Genomic DNA, 22,006 nt, shown 5'->3' with positions numbered 1-22,006 from the left:
CACATGAACGGTTCTTCCTAAATCCGGCTTGTTCTTTACGCAACAATTTGTCGACTGCTGTCCTCATCTGCTCCAAAAGTATCCTGTTAAAAACTTTTCCGGGAGTCGATAATAACATAATCCCTCTATAATTTCCGCAAACGCTTAAATCACCCTTTTTTGGCAATTTTATGATGAGTCCCTCTTTCCAATCATTAGGCACATTTTCTTCCTGCCATATCTTAGAAAATAATGGATGAAACATTTCTACTGCTATTTCTATAGCTGATTTCATTGCTTCAGCTGGAATATTGTCTACACCTTCCGCTTTCCTATTCTTGAGGGATTGTATAGCCTTTCTTATTTCAAACTTGGACGGTGGGTCAAGGCTGATGTTAAGATCCAAATTTCTTGGCACAATGTTGGCTATTGTGTCTGGAGGTGGTCTATTGAGAAAATCTTCAAAATGCTCCTTCCATCGATTTTTTTTGTTCTAGAATTGATGTTAGCATCCAGCCATCCTTCTCTTTTACTGCCTTTTCTACTCTTACTCTCTTCCTGGATAGTAATTTAGTTGTGTTGTACAGCTCTTTCATGTTCTGGCGCTTAGCTGCACTTTCTGCTGTCGTTGCTAAATTTTTGAAATATTTTCGTTTGTCTCTTCTTAATTGTTTTTTTAACTTTCTTATTTTGTTGGTTGTAATTTCCCTGACATCTATTTATCTCTACTTCTGAGCTTGCCGATAATAATATTTCCTTTAGCTTCTTTCTTATGGCTGTTAGTGTCTCTTGTGATATCCACGCCTTATTCTTTCTGTTTACACACCCTATGCATTCTTCTAATAATGAAATAAAAGCATCCTTAATTTTCAACCAAGTATGTTCTATTGTGTTACCTTGCATCCTTTTTATTTGCATTGATTTGCATGATAATGCTTTTCTGTATTTTATTTGGGTGTCTTTGTGTTTTAGTAAATCAACATTGTATTTTCGTTGAACCTTCCATTCCTCTTTTAAAGACCTTAACTTCAGTTGTAGGTGGTGGTCGGAGGCTGCGCCAGCCCGTCTTTTTACCCTAACATCTAACAGTGATCTCCAAAACTTGCAGCTTACACAGATGTGATCGATCTGATTTTGCGTTTTCAGATCTGGCGATATCCATGTAGCTTTGTGAAGGTCTTTGTGCGGAAATAAGGTTCCTCCAATGACCAGCTCATTATTTATGCAAAAATCGGCAAATAACTGGCCATTTGCATTCATGCTTCCTAAACCATGTTTTCCCATAATGGCTTCATATCCTAAATTAATGTTTCTGACTTTTGCATTGAAATCACCCATAACCATTATCAACTCTTTCTCAGTCCGTTTTTCAATTACGCTCTGCAGAGTATCATAAAATTCAACTTTTGCTAATTCTTCAGCATCATTTGTTGGGGCGTAACACATAATGATTGTTAAGAAAATCCGCTTATGAGACATTCTAAACTTTGCTAGTATCAATCTTTCATTTATTGGTTGCCATTCTATTAATGCTTTAACCGCTTTCTTAGTCAGCATCAGAGCTACTCCCCTTGTGTGATGCGCCTTATCATAATTGTGCCCTGAATATATAATTGTTTTTCCTGAAGCTAGCTTAGTTTGTCCATTATCAATCCACCTAGTTTCACACAAACCCAAAATTTCCAATTTGTGATTGTCCATTTCTTTGCTAATATTTTCACACATTCCACGCACCAAACCTCGTGGAATCCTTTGTTGAAAGCAGTATTGACCAACTAGCTTCCCTAGGGCTTTGACTATTTGGTGTCATAAAACACCTTTGACTCTGGAAACCTTCGGTTGGTAAATTAATACGACAAGACATGTCAACTATCAGTATTTTCGTAATCAATTTGAAAATCCATTGCACGGGTGATTAGCCCATTCAACTTCACCAGCTTTACCTGTTTCCATCTCTCACGATGAGGACGAGGGGTTGGGCTTTAAGAGATAACTTTTTCACTAGAATAAAATTTTATTTTTTAAGCTATGTGCCCATGCTGTTTCAGGCTTTCTGCATAAATTTTGATTGCATAGCTCTTTGTGAGACACTAGTAATGTAATAGCTGAGACATATGTCAAAAGGTTAATGGTTTCATAGGTTGTTTTCATACCTCTGGACTCTGTGGTCTTTAGATATTTGTTTGCTATTTTGTTTACTGCCTTTAATTTTATTTATTGGGTTCTTTACTTATACTGGTGTTGTATGATCTGTCATTCAATTTAAGGTTGTGAGCCTGTTGAAACATATCACCTCAGATTACTTGTAAGTTATCCACAAGTCTTTGGTGTTCTCCTGTTAGTATTGTATCAGTATTGGTTTCAGCTAAATTGCTGGTGCATTGTTTACTGCTAGACTTAGCTGATCATTCTGTCTGTTTATTAGTGGAAGTGGAATAATTGTCTTCAATGGCTGACTTTGTAGTGTCAGCCTGCTTTGAATCAGACATTTCCATTAGATATACCAGTTTACATGTAATGGTACATTTTGCTTGTCCATTTAAATGTTTTGGGGGAAAACATCTAATTCTGTATGTTAAGAGTTCCACAAATTTTTTAGACTTCACTGGGGTTAGATTGTATATATGCTTCACATAAATCTTTGTTAAGATCGTAGCTTTATTGCACGCAGTGATTGTAATCCTGATTTTGTTGAAGGAGACTTATACATTTAGCCATGATGATTTTGTCTATTCACTGATATTTGTATTTGTTTTTCAGAATAGACAAAGATCTTCTTCAAAAGTTTCAACAAAATTTTGTCAGAATTAAATTTAAAGTTTTCACAGCTTGGGTAATTTTTCCTTTCAGCTTGTTTTTAATTCTACAATTGTATTTAAACATACATATTTAGTCTTTTTATGTATGTATGTGTGTGTGTGTGTGGGGGGGGGAAGTGTTATGTATGCATATGTATGTGCTTGTATGCATTTGTCTTTATCATAGAAAGAAATCAGCATTGATCTTCTTAGACCAGTGGCAGGAAGGATGGAAATTTTTGAAAGACCAGGGATCTGGACTAAATACTTGCAGCAGAATGGTATCAATCAAAAGTTCCCAAAGGCGGTAGTGTTAACCTAAGCAAAAATTAAATTTAGCTTCCAAAAAGAGAAACAATTCATCCAGTTTTTATCTCAAAAATTTCACTTGTAAAGGTTTGGTCAACCTAAATCAATGATAGAAGACACTTTTCCAAGGTGTCACTCAGAAGTATTGTACCTGAAATTATATAGTCGAGAAGTAGATTTCTTAAAAACACAGCCATACTTCTACCTCCACTTATATGTTAGTAGTCCATTGATGTCAAATGATGACAAATACTGTGTTCTCAATGATGAGAACAATCCAAAGCTAGAAGCACACAGGTGTCCACAGATATCACAGTGATAGTCTTTTGACTGGATTGAGGTGGACACTGTGCTGTGATATCTGTTTCTTGCAGCAGTGAGATGCTGTCACTGGGCATCTTTGAATGCAGCTGCTGCTCGTGAGATGAGAAACCTCAACACTGACCTGACTGTGGCATAGGCTTCAAGTAAAGTAATGCCACTCCATTTGAGGTTACTTTTCAGCATGTCCTTGTATCTCAGTTTAGGCTTTCTTTATTTGCATGAGTTCTGCCTAAGCTTGCTGTACAATGTAGCCAGTCCAGCATAATGGAGCCTTCAGCAACATTGATTCAATGAATAAAATAAGACATAAACACTAACATGATCTTCCACGGGACTCAAGCCATACAAAAGAACAGGTCATCCACTGGTCTCAAGCCATGCATCTATCACCTACTAGGTGACCTTGGTCCTCAAGCAAGTGATAGATGTATGGCTATGAAATCATAGAGTGCCTGCCACTCTTCCTTATCAAATAAAGCTATAAATATTTTTCTAGTATCAACACTTCTCACATAATTTATATAGTCAAGCCATGTTCAATGTTGTGCAGCAGCAAGTTCAGTGAATAGTTTAATGTACAGATAGGTGTTTGCTCATACTCTATCCTCATTGCAATGTTATTATCAGTCTGAGCTGATCCACATGTATACACACTATTTGTCAACAAGCAGGATATATTTTCTATGACAAAACGCAATGAGTAGCTTGTTCCCCAGTTCGAATGTGCATCAAGCATATTTGGACTGATAATAACACTGCAATTTCACTTATCACTGCTTAACGTTCCCACTCTGTAGTCTATCCTCATTCTCTCACAAATCAGTATAGTTCTTGTGACAATATCTCAGAATTCAAGATTTACTGTCCTGGGGACTTTTACAAACTGATATCTTATTTTGATTATAAAATCTGTCAAAGAGCTTCAGAAAAGTTCCAAACCTCAACATGAGTATATGTTCTAATTCTCAAAGTTACTGTGAAGATCAAAGTTTTACATAATATCAGAGAACACAAAATCCCAAATCAACTGAAAAGTGTTCTTATTTTCTTATGAGAAAAGAAATAATTAGGAACTCAATCCTCTGTAATCAGCAGAAAAAATGAGGACATTGATTCTGCAGGGTCCCTGCAAAACTGGTTAAGAACCAGAACTTCAAATGTAATAAATACTCAGAAATATTTAATCAGGAGTAACTTTCTTGAGTTGCTCAAATGACTCACAATAAGTTTCTGTGATCTTAGTGGTCTAATGTTGTTGATGGTTAACTGTAAATCACCTCTGATTGGGCAATCCTATTATTATGAAAGGCATTTCACCCAGGACCACCTTGTATGATTTAAGGCAAACTTAGCTGTTGTTTGTATCACCCAAGAAAATATACAGAAACCTACTCATTAGCTCATGTAGCAGGACTAATTAGGGGTGGAGGCGATTGTATAGACAGTGCAGTAGCTAGAGTGAGAAATAGTAAAAGAAGTTTGGGACAATGTTAACTCTGTTGACAACAAATGTTTTTTTTCGCTGTGCAAAAGACAGAATGTATTTGTCAGAAGTGTGATACTACGAGGTAGTCAGATAGAGTCACTAAATATTAAAGACTTAATGAGGCTGCAGAGAAATTAGTAAGATATAAGGGACTGTATGAGCAGCTGATTATTAAAGGTATTGGCCAATATTTGCAGGAGAGATGACACTGCTTGTGTGGTCATGTGGCATAAACTGATATTGAGTACTGGAGTAGAAGTGCAGTGTACCAAAAATGAATTGAAAATAACAGATGAAGGCAGGGATATAAAAAATAGTGGCAAAGTCAGAACTCAAATTTCATCCTCATGGATGAAATATGTTGGTATGGAAAACAGACATTAATGTGCCAATCATAGCAATACTAATGATGAACATAACTATCAAAGGTAAAGCATAAAAGTAATTTATGTTGTCACATACTGTTCTAATAATCTAATGTTTAAAACTTAGCAGAATGTTGAGCTCAAATTTTCTTAGTCCATAGATTAATAGACCGAATATTCAAACTCGCTTTAATTATATTAGAGATAAATCTCTTGCTTAATAGGATATCACTACATTTAACATTTTTCAACAGTGGAAATTGAATTTGGAAATAATAATAATAATAATAATGATAATGGTAATAATAATGATGACGATGACGACGATGATGATGAAGACGAGGATAGACAAGATGAAGAGCGTGATGTGATTGCAATAGATATTTTATTGGTTGAACAATATTTTGACAGCAAGCCTGTCTTTGTCGACTTCAAACTAAAAAGTGATAAAAATTCAAATCTAAAGTATAAATGAGAGCATCCAGCATCCACATGTAGATGGAATGACATCATCAGTTTTTAAGTTTCAATTTTATAACAGGCAAAAAAAAAAAGACAGAAAAAAGTGAGAAAAAAAGGAAAGGAAAAAGAACATTCAATCAAACAGTTTTGTATAAATTTGATAATACTCTCCTGTCGTTTTATTCATTCCTCCATGGTGTGATGTTAATAACCCACAAACATATTTCTCCTCATGCATTTTAAGTATTGAAAGGGAAGCAGTGTTCAGAATATTTTCTGAGAATATGCACTTTCAAGTCTTTTACAAAATTGCAGCCATTTGAAACAAAATGTTTGGCAAGTTCTGTTGAACTACTGTTATTGTGCCTAATGTCAAATCTGTACCCATTGAAACTTTTGTTTAATTGTTCTGTTGTACTACCAACATAAATCAAGTTGTGTTTCATGCATTCTACCACATACATGAAATGGGAATCTCTACATGTCTCACCTTCTGTATAGATCATAACATTTCTGTTATGATTCCTGATGGAATTCACTTGACTCATGTTGTTGCACAAGGAACAGGGCTTACCTCTCTTGCAGCTGTTTTTCAAAGTACAGCATGCAGATACTCCAATGCTAGTTTTCTTGGAGTCAGAAATAGAAGTCAATAGATCTCTTGTATTTTTATTCTGACTAAAGGCTACAATATGTGGCTGAGGAAATATCTGTTTGAAACGAGGACATTTTACTGCAACATACTGGTAACAAGGAGTTAGAAAACCCTGTGCTTACTGAAAATAAAAATGATGATGATTGAATCTGGCATAATTAGATTGAAAAGAATCCCAATTGGTATCCAGATAAAGTTCGGGATGGATGTGCACAAGCTCTACTGGAATTTCTTGAAACTTGTCAGACAGGCATTAGGGAAAGCCTTAAAACAAGTGGAAAGAAGTCCTGGAATAAGTTCACAAATTCCCAACACTGTGCACTCCGACATCTAGCTAATAACGATTCTATTGTTATTAAAATGGCAGATAAGGAAGGTGCTATTGTAATTATGGACAAAAGTGAGTATATTTCAACTTGCAAAGAAGTTTTGAGAGACAAAACTTCATATAAAGAATTACCTGTTGATCCAAACCCCAACTACAGAGAAGAACTTTTCTGGAAATGGAGGAAAAGAATTTCATTAATAAAGCTAAATCAAGGATTTTACTGTCAGAAAGAACACTTGTATTTTATGGTCTCCCTAAAATACACAGAAAGTTCAAAAGATTTCCTCCAATGTGCCCAATTTACAGCAGATATGAATGTTGTACAGCCAAGATTTTGGAATGGCTGGATGGCTTTCTACTCCCTGTTGCAAAAAGATCGAGTTCCTATATTTGAGATACTTTTGATTTTGTGTCCAAAATCAACAACTTTTTTGAGCACATATCGAAAACTGATTTTTGGTAACCATGGATCTTTCTTCCTTATATCCCAATATTGACCATGATGAAGGGGTAGACACATGCATGAATGCCTTTGAAAAGCGGTCAGACAAAAGTATTCCATCAAATTTTCTCTGTAGGTTATTGAAGTTTGTGTTACAAAGTAACACAATGAAATTTGGACAAAAATTTTACCACCAGATGAGGGGTTGTGCCATGGGTATCCCCATAGCAGTTAATTTCGCTAATGTCTTCATGATGAAATTTGAGACACAGTTACTGAAGACATTCAAATCCCTTCATGGTCATGAACCAATACACTGGTTACAGTTCACTGATGATGTCTTTTTTTGTCTGGGAAGGATCACAGGATAGTTTAATTGACTTCTTACATTTCTGTGACTGTTATGCTAAAAACTATGGCTTTAAGTCCAACATAAAATTTACGCCTAGTTTTTCAAAAACTAGTGTTGAATTTTTGAACACAAAAGTAAAGTTTTTTGGGGGCAGAATAGTGACAGAGTTACTTATCAAGCCCATATCATCCCACATTTACCTCCACCGCCGCTCCAATCATCCATATTATATAATTCAGTCAAATCCAAAATCTTTGCTCAGCGAATTCTCTCATTTCCTCTGCACTGTTGCACAGGAAGGTGCCATACCCAATGACTGGTATAGTACCATTATATTCAACTTTTACAAGAGTAAAGGAGATGCCTTAGAAGTAATTTCATAGGCATCAAATTGCTGGACTAGGTCATGAAAGTTATAGAAAGAGTTTGGGCCGAATTAATTTGAAAGAGAATTAAACTAGATGAAATGCAGTTTGGTTTTTGTACTAGGGAGAAGTACTACTGATACCCTCTTTCTAGCAAGCAGGTGAAGTATTTAGATAAAAGTAAGTCAATGTACTTGGCAGTCATTGACCTAGAGAAAGCTTTTAACAGAGTCCCTTGCTCTGTGATCTGATTGTCTTTGAGGAATTTAGAAGTAGATGAATGACATATGAAAGCTATACAGGCCATATACAGTGGTACTGTCTGTAAGATGAATGTTAGTAACAAGTAAGTAGTGGTGGACCTAGTTTACTTGTCGGTGTTCACTAGAGCTCAGTCCCATCCTGTTCACCATAGTCCTTCAGGCCATAACAGAGGAGTTTAAGGGCAGTTACCCTTGGAATCTGTGTTAGACCTTAAGACTAATTGCTTTGAGAAAATGGCTCTGCTTGATATATAGGAAATGTGTAGGCAACAATTCCATATGCAAGCTATGGATACACAGAAGATGCAGTGGAATTACAGAAATCCTAAGAATAAAGTTGAGAAAGTTTTTACATCAGTTGGTAACAAAAGGTCTCTCAGAGTGAAAAGCAGATTATATGATTGTGTACAAACAGCAATGCTATATGGTAGGGAGACATGAGCTATGAATGCTAAAGGCCAGAAAGAAATGAAACTAATATTCTCTGTTGGATGTACAATGTTAGTGTGTATACAAAAAAGTGCAGATGTATTGAGAGAAAAAAGTGGATATTAGGGGGATCAGATATAGTGTGCAAAAGAGAAGACAGCACTGGTGTGGTTATGTGATATGTATGGATGAAGATATTGTATAAAAAAGTGCTGATTGCTTAAAGTGGATGGAACTTGTGGAAGGAGACCAAGGAAAACATGGAATAAAGTAATGAAGGCTGATCTTAAGATGTTGTACCTCATGGAGGACTCAGATGATTGGTGATTTGCTCAAATTGTCTCTATCAGACCTATACCACTTCTCATCTTCTTAATATCCATCACTCCTCTAACTATGGTACTATTCTGTTGCTGTAATTCTGTAATTCGTATTTCATTCACTTTTGTGCTACCAATTACCTCTCCCTTTCACTGCAACCACTTTCTTTTAATGTCTATCCCTCAATCTCAATATCATTCCTTTTCTGTCCTTCTTCCTCTGAGCTATAGCTTTAGGCTGCCATACATCATCTTTAGCATCCCCTCATTCTCAACACCCTACCATCAATGACTCTACCACTTTTGTTCCCCACTTACTATAGCCACCCCTATGTATCTTTGACCTCCATCTCTCTTTGTCTCTCTTCACATGTTGTGTCCTCACATATCCTATTCTGATCTTTCTATAGATTTATTATACTACTGCTTTCCACCCTTCCTGTACTTTCACTTGTCACCCTTCCCTTCCTGAGGCACTCCTGTTTCTTTCATCTTCTCCTACACTGTTTACTGTTGACCATACTTCCACTTTTGTTCTTCATTTGCTACATTCACCTCAACTTCCATTTCTCTCACTCTCCTCTCACACACTTATGTACTTACCCACCCAATTTTTCCAGTCCTCTGTATTCTCTCTTCTACTCACCTCTTCACATCTGACTGGTAATTTATTTTATCAATCCCAAAGTGATGTTCAAGAAATATTTGAACTCAGCTTGTAGAAGAATACAATAAAATCCTCTATTGTGTTTAGTTCAATGCTATAGTATTTTGTCCATCCCAAGGCTACAAATTTCTGAGGATAGAATGTAAATCAACTATTTGACCTAAATATTTATCAAAATACTTACAAAGTGCAGGAGTGGCTATATGGTAAGTAGCTTGCTTACCAACCACATAGTTCTGGGTTCATTCCCACTGTGTGGCACCTTGGGTAAGTGTCTTCTACTATAGCCTCAAGCTGACCAAACCCTTGTGAGTGGATTTGGTAGATGGAAACTGAAAGAAGCCTGTCGTATATATGTATGTCTGTATATGTTTGTGTGTCTATTTTGTCCCCCCCCCCACCATTGCTTGACAACCGATGGTTGTGTGTTTACGTCCCTGTAACTTAGCAGTTCAGCAAAAGAGTCTGATACAATAAGTACTAGTCTTACAAAGAATAAGTCCTGGGGTCGATTTGCTCGACTAAAGGTGGAGCTCCAGCATGGCCACAGTCAAATGACTGAAACAAGTAAAAAAAAAGCTAATACAAGCAGGATTTGAAGTCAGAATGAAGAGAGGCAAAACAGAACTGTTAGTCATTTAGTTTGATACTCTACTACTTCTGTCACTCGGCCTTTTCTTAAAATAAGCATGAAACTGCTGAAGAGAATGAGCTATGTGTCTCTTTTTAAGTCATGCAAACATGATAACTATTATACCACAAGGGTAACATAGTATGTAATTAATATTAGTGATCAGAATAGTGAATTCCACAGAGAAGATGTAGGTTGTTGTGACATTTTCTCAATGGGATTTTGATTCCAAGCGGAAGATATTTCATCCTACTTGTATAGTTGATGACTTTCAAAAAGTTATAAACATTATGGGATTCTCATCCTTTTACTCTAAAAATTAGTGCTTTTGTTTTTTGTGAAAATGTAACTAATATTGATAATCTGGAAATGAAATGATGGTGGAGTGAGGGAGACAGCTTAATCCTACTGTGTACTCTAAATTAAGCCAAGGAGGAACAAGCAACTGTTAAAGATATAATAATGATAGTGGGGAAAGATATTGTTATTGTTGTTATCTATGATGATGACGATGACCACTACCACTGCTGCTGCTGCCACCGCCACCAAAAGCCTCTTGGAATTTTGATACTTTCTTGACATTTTCCTTTAATCACACTATTGTTGCTTTGATGAAGACATGAACATTATACAATTGTATTTTCTGGCTGCTCTAATGTTGGCTGTTGCAAGCTTGGTTAGAAAACAGTTAAGATGCTAATATATTAACATTGATTCAATGATATGGTTTTCTGATTTTAATTCTATAGCTTCCTCCTATATCTTTTTCATGTTTATATCATCTTTCAATTGAAAGTAACAATCTTCAGTGAGAATTGAGAGCACTATGGCTGTATTTTTTTTATATTAAAGATTGTTGTTTACATTGTCCATCCTCCCACAAAAAATAAAGACAACACAGTATGAAGTGAGTGTAGTTAGAAGTAAAAGTTGTGTAAAATATAAAACCAACATAACATAATTGTAAAATTCTGCCATGTAGATTTAGTTGCAAATTTTGTATAATAGAACTCTTGGGATCTGAAATTCCCCCTTGACAAAATCAACAGAGGCATAGCCAGGTTCTAAACTTAGGGGGAGTGAACACATAAAAATAATGGTGTGCTGGGTGCTTTTCCTGTGCCACTGGCACAGGTGTGTTTACACAGCACTGGCACAAGTGCATTTTATGTAGTACCAGCATCTGTAAAGGACAAGCCTATATGTATGTATGACAGTGATCTTATTTAGTTTGGCATATCTTCTAAAGTACAACAAATCGCCACAACTCCTAGTCCCTTGTCATTTCCTCAGTGAGACCCAGCATCCAAAGATCCTTTCTCACCACTTTATCCCACATCTTTCTGGATCTACCCCTTTCACAGGTTCTTTCCACAGGTTCCTTCCACAATTAGAACTTGGCACTTCTTTATGCAGCTGTCCTCATCCATACACAGCTCATGACCAAACCAGTGCATTCTTCTCTCTTGTGCACAACACTCTGTCATGTGTAAACATTGACATTACCCATCCAGTGGAGCATGCTAGCTTCATTTCTTTCAAGCCTTCACAAGTCCTCTTGTAGTCAAAGCCCATGTTTCACTTCCATGTATTATAGCTGTACATACATAGGCATCATACAATCTGCCTTTCACTCTGAGAGTGAGGCCCTTAGTTACCAACAAAGGTGGTAGCTCTCTGAACTTTACTCAGCCCATTCTTATTCTAGTAACTACACTTTCAGAACTTCTTCCTCCACTGCTAACTTGGTCACCTAGGTAATAGAAGCCATCTACTACTTCTAAGCATTTGAGGGAGTCTATTGTCTGTGCATTTTTAGTGCTTATTGTACCCACACATTTGCCACACACAAAGACTATTTTCTCCATTAACCTTCCTGTGATACCACTACATTTTTTATGTGTCCAAAACTAGCACTGAGTACAACATATGGAATTTCTACCAACACTCTTCATACATATCAAGCAGGGCCATCAACCTGAAGGGACTTGTGAATTGTCTGTTTTCCTACTCACTAGGACTTTGGTTTTTGCTAAATTAACTCTAAAGCCATTAGATTCCAGGCCTGAAATTTCTTCTCTAGGTCAGATAGTGATTCAGCTATAAGAACAAGGTCATCAATGTAGAGGAGCTCCCAGGGGCAGAGTTGTGACATGAAAACGATGGAACTCCACAGGATCATCTTATGTTGAGAGGTTATGATGTCAGGGTTTGTTTTGGTTCTTCAAATGTCAGCAGCCACCAACACATCACTTGAGATTGAGCAGATAGTTCTAAAAAATGGGTGATTGGCCAAATAAAGTAATGACTCTAAAAAGTTCTTCCAAGGCTGTGTGATTAATGGAAAAAAAAATACAGATTTGACTTTAATTGCACAAGTGAATAAAAAATTATTGTAAAGATGCCAATTTTGAAGAATGTGCTCAAGGTTGAGTGGTTTCTCCTCTATTAGTTATATCTCTGTGCTTGTCTCATCTTTGAACAAGTGTTGTTATCAGTTTAGTTGCTTTTTTTTTTCTTCTGCTACTGTTGTAGCAGTAATAGTAGATGGTGAAAGAGTCTTTGTAGTCACACAACCTGCTAGATATAGCAAAATCTTCCTAAAATCATACTTTACTGCCTCAAGAAATGGAAGGTTATATTGTAGGTATACAAAAGCCTGGAATGCTCATAGCTGGAATATCTTTGATTGTAGGTCTGCTTAAACACATTGACCTAGGCAAAAGCAATAATAATTCCCTTTGTGTTATAACATGTAAAAAATGGATTGGGGCACCATAATAATGTCTTATGGAAAAAATAAAAATATCTGATGTTCTAAACAGGGCACATCAAGTTTTCTGTTTTTAACTGATGCTATAAAAAGCTGGCAGATGTGTTAAAATCTCTTACAGTGTATGCTATGTTATTCTGCTCTGAATAATGTGTAAAATATTAAACATTTGGCATTGCCAAAATTCAATTACTACTAACACCATTGACAACCTTTTATTTTCAACATCAAAGAAACTAAAATTACTGAGACAGTAGTAGGCAACTAGCTCAACTGTCACTGCTCCTGCATTGTATCTATAGCAAGATACTTAATTCTGAAATGGTCCAGTTGCTGGTTATGGGGTGCTGAGGAGGTAGAGTTCATTGCTGTATACAATGTAGCAACTTAGTTTGTTGAATTCAGTTAGTCATAGATGATCATATCCACGACAAGATTTATCATTTATTCAAAACTGTAGCTGACAAGCTTCATGGATCTTTCTCATGTGATAAGGATATAGTTGTAGTATTGGTGGTAAACATCAATTTTACTGACAATATAATGCAGCGAATCAAAATAATTAGCAAAATTTTATCTTATTTATTTTATTTTATTTTTTTGTTTTAGACTAGGCAGAAGGCTCTATATTTCACAGGCTGCAGATGAAGATATTAGCAGTGTAAGTTAAGTGAAATATTTTTCAACAGGGAATCACTGCTTAGCAGACTTAACTCATTGAAAACTTACTCTTGGTCAATGGAAAAAAATTATTCATGTGACTGAAACATGTAAAAGAAAAAATATAGAATTATACATTATAAGTGATACTAGTTGCTGTATGATATCACTGCTTAGACTGATTTTTATGTAATTATTACTTTTTGTAATTATTTTTATTAGTTAATCAGTGGACAAGGAGAAATGACCATAGCCTTGATAGGCTTTTCTAGACTGAGGAAGGAGGTATGTTTAATATTCAGTTTGAACTTCAACTCCTCAGTAAGTAAAATAGAAAAAAGTAGGAAGTTTCAGAGGAATGCACTTCTAAAGAAAAACCAAAAAAAAGATAAGAAAAAATCTTGATACTGGGTCCGGGAATGAAACAGTAAAACTGATAAAAGTAGGAGAGTTAACAAATACATTGAATGAGTATGGACTGATGTGACATATTTAGGATGATAGTATCATTTAGTTGTTTACAACTTTGACAAAGCAATGTGTGACAGATTATTAAATTTAATTAAACTTAAAGAAAGGCTGGATTTACTGTTTCTGATCTCTAACATGCTCATCTCTTGAATTTATGTTTTAATACAAAATTCCTTGATAGTAACTTTAAATGTGTTCATATATAAAGTGTATAAATCGTTGTTTTGTTTATTCCAGGTACAAGATGAAGTGCATCAGTTACGGAAGAAAATGGAGAGCTATGAAAGCAGTGCTGGGTGTGAATCTGACTTCCATGAATTGAGTATTACTTTGAAAAAAGCAGAGGAAGGTCTTCAAGTCAGTATAAGAAAAAAATCTATTGATTATAGTTGCATTTTTTAAAAGATTTAACAATTTCAAAACAATTTTATATTCCATTTATATACTTCCATTATTTATTTTTTAAAATTTTCTGTTTTAAATCCATTTATTTTGTTTTTTCATGGTAGCTGAGACTTTTTCAAATTTACTCTTTACTCTTTTACTCTTTTATTTGTTTCAGTCATTTGACTGCAGCCATGCTGGAGCACCACCTTTAGTCAAGCAAATCGACCCCAGGTCTTATTCTTTGTAAGCCTAGTACTTATTCTATCGGTCTCTTTTGCCGAACCGCTAAGTTACGGGGACGTAAACACAACAGCATCGGTTGTCAAGCGATGTTGGGGGGGACAAACACAAACACACAAACACACACACACACACACATATATATATATATATATATATATATATATACATATACATATATACGACGGTCTTCTTTCAATTTCCATCTACCAAATCCACTCACAAGGCTTTGGTCGGCCCGAGGCTATAGTAGAAGACATTTGCCCAAAGTGCCATGCAGTGGGACTAAATTTAGGCATTAGTGCTCTCAATTAGCTATCTATCAATTGCATAGACATGCAATAGTCAACTACAGCTGTTCACTATAGTGTGTTTAGCTGCTAATATCACTGATTAAAGAAAAAAATGTTGCCTGATTTATTGTTATCTACAGTGATTTCTCCTTAAACATGGGCAGCTATATTTATTTATCATATTCCATTTTTAAAAAAATATCATCAAATTTTAGAAAAATGTATCTAAAATATTCTTGAAACTTTTTTTGACTAATTAAGCCTTGATTTAAAATTAAATTAAGAAGTTAGAGTGCCCTAACTCTGTTGCAAATTAAGTTTGGAATACCTTAATATGGTGGTCTGGAGAGACCCTTGCATCCTACTAATTATCTGCAGGGAGTTTCTGTCAACTGAGATACTGATTGATCACTGTAGCTATTAGTGTTCAATTCTATAACTTAACAGGGAACTTAATTTTGACAATTTTATGAGTGTAAGCCACTTGGTCAAAGATTCCGTGATTCATATTGTCTCTTGTATTGTACAACATTCTTGGGAAACATACTTAATACATGTACTTCCTGGAGAATAGAAAACACTATATTAAAGCTAATAATGTTATTTTTTTCTCACTACATTATTTTTAGTTAGTTTTTTAATGCTCTCTGCATTAATCATTTTAACATTTACCTTTTGTCTTTCATGAAGATGGTGTCTCTGAGTCATTTAAGGCAAAGTTGACCTTGGCAGAACTTGACCTCAGAACGTAAAGATAGACAAAATGCCACCAAACATTTAGCCTGGCATGCTAATGATTCTGCCAGCTCACCACCTTATATAACTTGTAATATTATCATCTAATAAAAATCCAAAGAGACAAAGAGGAGCAAGCAAAGTCTTTTTCCTAGAATTGTCTTGGCATTCAATAAATAACTTGATTGGAAAAATGTGTAATAACACATATAAGAACATACAAATACACACACACACATTCTCTCTCTCTGTCTTTAATAACAGCACTGGTGCCTTTAAGATTGAGTGGTCTCAATAATAATGGCGTGAAACCACTATGATGAGCTCACTCATTGCCATTTTGTTGCTGCCTAGCAACTGTCGTAGTCACACTGACATGTCGTCAAGAAAACCATTCACTATGACATTTCCTGTCTGTTAAGTTTTTGTCTAGTTTCCTCATTTACTCTGCTTTTGTCTAACTTTTTCTCCTTGTGTTCTGTTTGTTCAACCCTTGATATATATATGTATATATATATATATACGTGTGTAGGAGAAGAAAATGGATATAATAACAATGGGAAACTCATTGTTTTCGCTGGTATGTCTTTAATTAAATAGTTAACAAGGAGGAAGAAGCAGAGATGAGAGAAGCATTTATGATCATTTTGATTTACTGGTTTAAGTAAATCTTTTCAGAATGCAAATATAGATAGGTGCATTGGTTAGGATGCAAAAGATAATTGAACCCCTCTAACTGATACCTACACTATATGTATATATATATATGTAAGCATAGTGGATAGAATGGAAAAAGTTTAAATCAGGCAGACTACGATTAACATATACATATGCAAGTTTAGTTAAAATAAAATAAGAATTGTCCAAATTGAAAAATATATTGATATATTAGAGATATAAAAATATCTAGAAATATAAAAATATATGAATACTAAAAATATACATGGACATAGAGATATATAGATACATAAATAATAGAATATAAATAAAAATAACAGTGGAATATAGATAAAAAAATTTTCTTTAAAAATTAAGAATATGGTATAGTAATAGGCATTAAAAAGAGTTTTGGGTTACATGTTAGAAGAAATATAGTATTCCGACAATTGTTTCTGGAGCAGTCAAATTACTGATTAAGAATCATTTCCAGAAAATGCCCCCTTCATCAGAGAGAAAAATGATGTTTATTTTTGATATGTGTTCAGTTCTTTATGAAGGTATGAGAAAATTGGATGCTTTTATAGAAGAGCAGATATAGCTATGTAAATTATGGAAGTTTTTATGAGGGCTAATTGGAGTAAAATTAGATTGCTTACTTTCTTTCTTAAAATTTATAATTGTATTGGCGATATACTATGCAACAGAAATTAATGCTAAGTAGGTTCAAATTTAAATTGTCTCATGAAAGTTGAGTAGTATCTGTGGTTGCACGAATGAATAGTGTCAGAAAACTTATCTTAAACAGTAGAATTAAACATGCAAAGGATAATGAATGATTCTTTTATATACATTCGATATCTGCCAGTAATCATATTGTAAGATGAGGCCATGTCTATGATTGGTCAATCATAGTTGGAACACTGTATTTCTTCTAACATGTAACCCAAAACCCTTTTTAATGCCTATAACTGTACCATATTTAAAATTTTTTTAAAAAACGTTTTTTATCTATATTCCACTATTATTTTTATCTGTTTTTTATTACACTTGGGAACAAAAGTTTTGATACTATTAGATGAAATGGTGCTCATAGGTAATTAGGGAATGCTGATTCTGAATCTGCAATCATTTTTGCTCTAGCATATCACGTTTTTGCACTATCATTACTATACTGTTATCAAAATTACAATAATGTGAAAATTCATGACAAATAAAAGGAATGTTATGTTAAGTATAAATTACCATTATTTGGTATAAGAACAATAGCAACTAGGTGAACAAGTAGCTCTAAAACCAATAAAACACAAAACAAAAGTGTAAAGTGAATATTATTAATTTTATGTTTTTCAAAAATAGCTTTAGCGTTTTCTTTTGCACTTATGTTGCACGTCCATTTCTCATTTTAAAAACCAGTAGCAGTCTGTCAGCATGTTTGGTGTAAGTCTGCCACTGTAGCGGCTTTCATGCTCATCACTTACATAACCCATATTGGGTGGAAAAAAGTCAAGATAAGAGTGGAGAAAATTAATTTTTAGAGACATTCTTGCCCCAAGTTGCTTATAACCTTTCAAAAAATCATTCACAATTGCAACATAGTTAGATGATTTTCCATTTCCCAAAAAGTTTTTTTACAAGAGAAACAATCTTTTCCCAAGCAGTTTTCTCTACTGGGCTTAATTTTTCTTGAAAAAACTCATCACAAATTAGTGTGTGAATTTCTGGTCTTGCTAGAAACAAAATTTTCACTGAGATATTTGAATCTTTCCTGTCTTCATTCATGGCCTTAAAAAAATTCTTAAAGAAGTTAAGTTTAATGTGTAAGGGAGGAAGGTATATACTTAATGTTGTATCTCCTTGGAGCGAGATCACATTTCTTTGGCCGCTCTTTTTGATCATAATAATGCTTGTAATCTCTGCTGTTCCAGAGGTACAAAAAGCACTGATGCTTTGTATACCCCATTTGCAACCCAAGAAGCCAACTAATAACTTTCAAATCCCTGCATATATTCTAGTTGTGCTCAGAATATTTAATCAAGATCCATTGATTCATAAGTTTCCTTTAATCCTACAGTATGTGCTAGTGGTATTGAAGGTTTTTGATTGCCATTATGCAGCAAAACAGCTTTAAGGCTTGCTTTACTGGAATCTATGAAGTGTCTCCATTCCTCAGGATTATGGCTGTACCCCATCTCATGTAGGAGTCCTTCAACATCACAACAAAAACAAATACTGTCTTTCTCCATAAAAAATTCATGCAATTCTGTATGCTGTCTTCGAAAATACGAGTATTTTACACCACCATATAAAAGATTCCATTGTTTCAACCTGGAGCTCAATAATTTTGACTTTTCTTTTGTTAAATCCAAGTCTCTAACTAAATCATTTAACTCAAGCTGACTTAATAAATGAGGAAATTTTTTTGAAGATCCTGGTTCATCACAGTGATCTGCTGTATCACTCGGCACGCCTTCAATTGAAGTAGATGCAGTACTTTCTTCACTTGAACTATCTTTGTCAAAAGATGAAGGAAGTTCTGGAATTGGAATATTTTCAGCAGCATGAGCAATTGGTGTTAAAGCTGAAGGGCAATCTGGATAAATAATCTTGGATTTGTTCTTCTTAGAGAAACCTGTGATGTTAGTTAAGCAGAAATTAACAATTTTTGTAGTGGTTTGTTGGCTTGTGCCATATTATTGATACTGCAAATGGTATACTTTTCCGTTTACTATTCAGCCATTGGATTAGTGCTATGTAGCAGTTTTTGAAACAAACATGAGGCACCCACAATTTATCTTGGTCTCCAACTTTTCCCCCAAAGTAAAGCTTGTAAGCATTTAAACATTTCTTTGTAAGCTTATTTCTCTGATCTTTTGGCATAAATTTTCCACACATGTAACAAAAGCTATCCAGGTGATTAGCACAAACTTTTCTGCTCATCATAAATACATACAGTAATAACCTAAAATATAAAATTAATCAATGTTATGGTAAAATATCAAAATATATTTCTCCAAAAAATTCATTGAAATTATTATAGAATGTACTGAAGCTATGGCTATCACGAAACAATTTTTTCCATCTCTAAATTTCAAACATTGATCACTTTAATAAATAACTAGACTTACTACTAAACTACTTTCCATATAACCTGGCTCTCTTATTTGATGTACTTTTTTTTAACAGTACTAACAGTTATCAAGAAAAAGGAGTCTAAGTGACTTACTATAACCTAATATCAATAACCTACTGTGAGGAGAACTTTACTATAATTACAGCGATAACAAAGTAAAATAAATTCTCATCTTGTGTGACAATTTAACAGGTAGCCTACATTTCCCTCTATCAGCATGTATTTTGTTTCAGTGATGAGAATATGAATGAAAATCGAAAGCAAATAGCCTACTACTTTGTCAATATTATCAATTAGTTGGAAAATTTGATGCTGTGAATAACTAAAAAACTACATGTGCTGTCTGAAAACTGATGTCAGATTTGAATTCATCACCCTAAACTTACCCTAAATCAACTGAAAAAGTATAAATAGCATGACAAAAAGATCTTTTTGTTGCCCAGTGTTATCAGTATGTTTATATGTCTATATGTCCATGTATATTTTTAGTATTCATATATTTTTATATTTCTATATATTTTTATATCTCTATATATCAATATTTTTTCAGTTTGGACAATTCTTATTTTAACCAAACCTATATATGTATGTGTTAATCGTAGTCTGCCTGATTTGAACGTTTTCTATTCTATCCACTATACTTATCTAATGCTTCAGGTTCGACTTGAGCACTTCTATGCTATCTATGTGTTTCGTAAGAAAATTATAACTAGAATATCATCATCACTTTTAGTATGCATTTTTCTAAGCATTCATGAGCCAGATGATAACATTGTTAAGACAATTTTTCTGTGATTGGATGCTCTTTCTGATGCTTATTTTCACCTGTTTCCTATCTAGGAAAGTAATATTCTGCTAGAATTATATATTAATAGAAAGGATGGGTTTGGTGATGATGGTGATGGTTCATGTGGTGGTGGTGATGACAGTAGTAATAAAAGTAGGGAGAAATAGAATGAAGCATGAAAGTGATGGTGATGATGGTGGTAATAATAGTAGTAGTGGTGATGATGGTGATGATAACAATAGTAGTGAAGGTGGTGATGTGATGGTGTGAGGGGAGGGGGTTCCCCAAGGGATGTAATAGTTAAGTGCAGTTGTTGTGAAGATATACTTGCATGATTGCAAAATATTGGTTTTTGATTCACAGATCAGTGGTATGCTGTGTCCATGAGCAAAACACTTCTCATTGCTCCAGTTCTCCACTCAGCTGCAAATGGGTAAACATGCAATAGAGCCAGGAAATATTGGCTTCCCATCCAACTAGTCAGTAGTGTGGAATCACTGAAGAGCTATAACAATGTGAGGAAGCACATTGGACCAGTGGTATAGAACAGCATCTGATAGTCTGGATAATACAGACACACACACACACACACACACACACAGACACACACACACACACACACAGACACACACACACACACACACACACACACACACACACACACACACACACACACACACAAGCATATGTGTGTATAGTGATATTTCTCTGTCTGTTTATCTCTCTCTCTCTCTCTCTCTCTCTATCTATCATTATCGTTATCATCACCATCATTTAATGTCCATGTTTCATGCTGGCATGAGGTGAATAGTTTGGCAAGATCCATTATCTACTTTGGTATGGTTTCTATGACTGGATGCTTTTTCTAATGCCAGCTACTTTACAATCACTGTACTGAATGCTTCTTTCATGCTACTAGCACTAGTGAGGTTATCATGCAGCTTTACAAGAATATGAACTTTGAGAGAGGTGATTCTATGCTTGGAGATAATGAGTTAAAGTACAAGTGAAGGGGTCAGAACAGAACAAGTCTTTTGTTGTTGAGGGGCTACATACCTACTCTAATTTTACAAGAAATGGTTGGGGTGAGCAGTGTGAAAATAGCAGTGTTGATGAGGTGTCTGTGTGGAACCTCATAGTACAAGGTGAGTAGAAGTGAATGGAATCAGATGAACTGGAAATGTGGGTGTGTAGAATCTGCAAGAGTGTATGGAAGAGTGAGAGAGGAGGAATTGGTGGGTGTGGGTATGAATATAATGAATGGAAAATGTTTTGAGTGGATGATAAGTTGGGGAGGTAGGAAATAACAGTCGACAACTGTAGAGATTAGCTAGGGTTGTGAGGTGAATATAGTTAATGGTAGTTAAGAGATGGAGGTGACCAGTGATGAATGGGTGTGCTATCTATCTAACTGTATACCTGTCAGTCTGTTTGTCTATCTGTCTATCTATAGAATGTTAATAAAGTTGACAAAGGTATAAATGTTGTGCTGGAACTCCATGTAATTCATTACACTCCTAAAGAGAAAATGGTGAAGAGAATTTGTGTTATTATAGCAATATTTCATGTTGTAAGTTTCATTGGCTATGATGGTCACAATACATATATAAAATATAAAAGGAGAATTTTGCTGGAAATTCTTCTTCTTCTTCTTCTTCTTCTTCTTCTTCTTCTTCTTCTTCTTCTTCTTCTTCT

The 22,006-nt window shown here is 34.8% G+C and overlaps 1 protein-coding gene across 7 annotated transcripts in view; it reads left to right on the top strand.

Moving 5' to 3' along the window:
• The window catches only part of LOC106869551 (IQ domain-containing protein H), a 616,433-nt gene that overhangs the window by 58,857 nt on the left and 535,570 nt on the right, over positions 1-22,006 (top strand). For 6 of the 7 annotated variants that reach the window (XM_052972133.1, XM_052972134.1, XM_052972135.1 and 3 more), the window contains exon 2: positions 14,317-14,436. In XM_052972133.1, coding sequence (XP_052828093.1) covers positions 14,317-14,436 — 120 coding nt within the window. Of the gene's footprint in view, positions 1-13,557; positions 13,610-14,316; positions 14,437-22,006 lie in introns of all 7 variants that reach the window. The other variant, XM_052972132.1, reaches the window with a different exon arrangement.

This window comes from Octopus bimaculoides, chromosome 12 (assembly GCF_001194135.2).
Source record: "Octopus bimaculoides isolate UCB-OBI-ISO-001 chromosome 12, ASM119413v2, whole genome shotgun sequence".
NCBI classification, from domain to species: Eukaryota; Metazoa; Mollusca; class Cephalopoda; order Octopoda; family Octopodidae; genus Octopus; species Octopus bimaculoides.
Note: the sequence above shows the minus strand (reverse complement) of the source record. Positions and strands in the feature narration are given on the sequence as shown.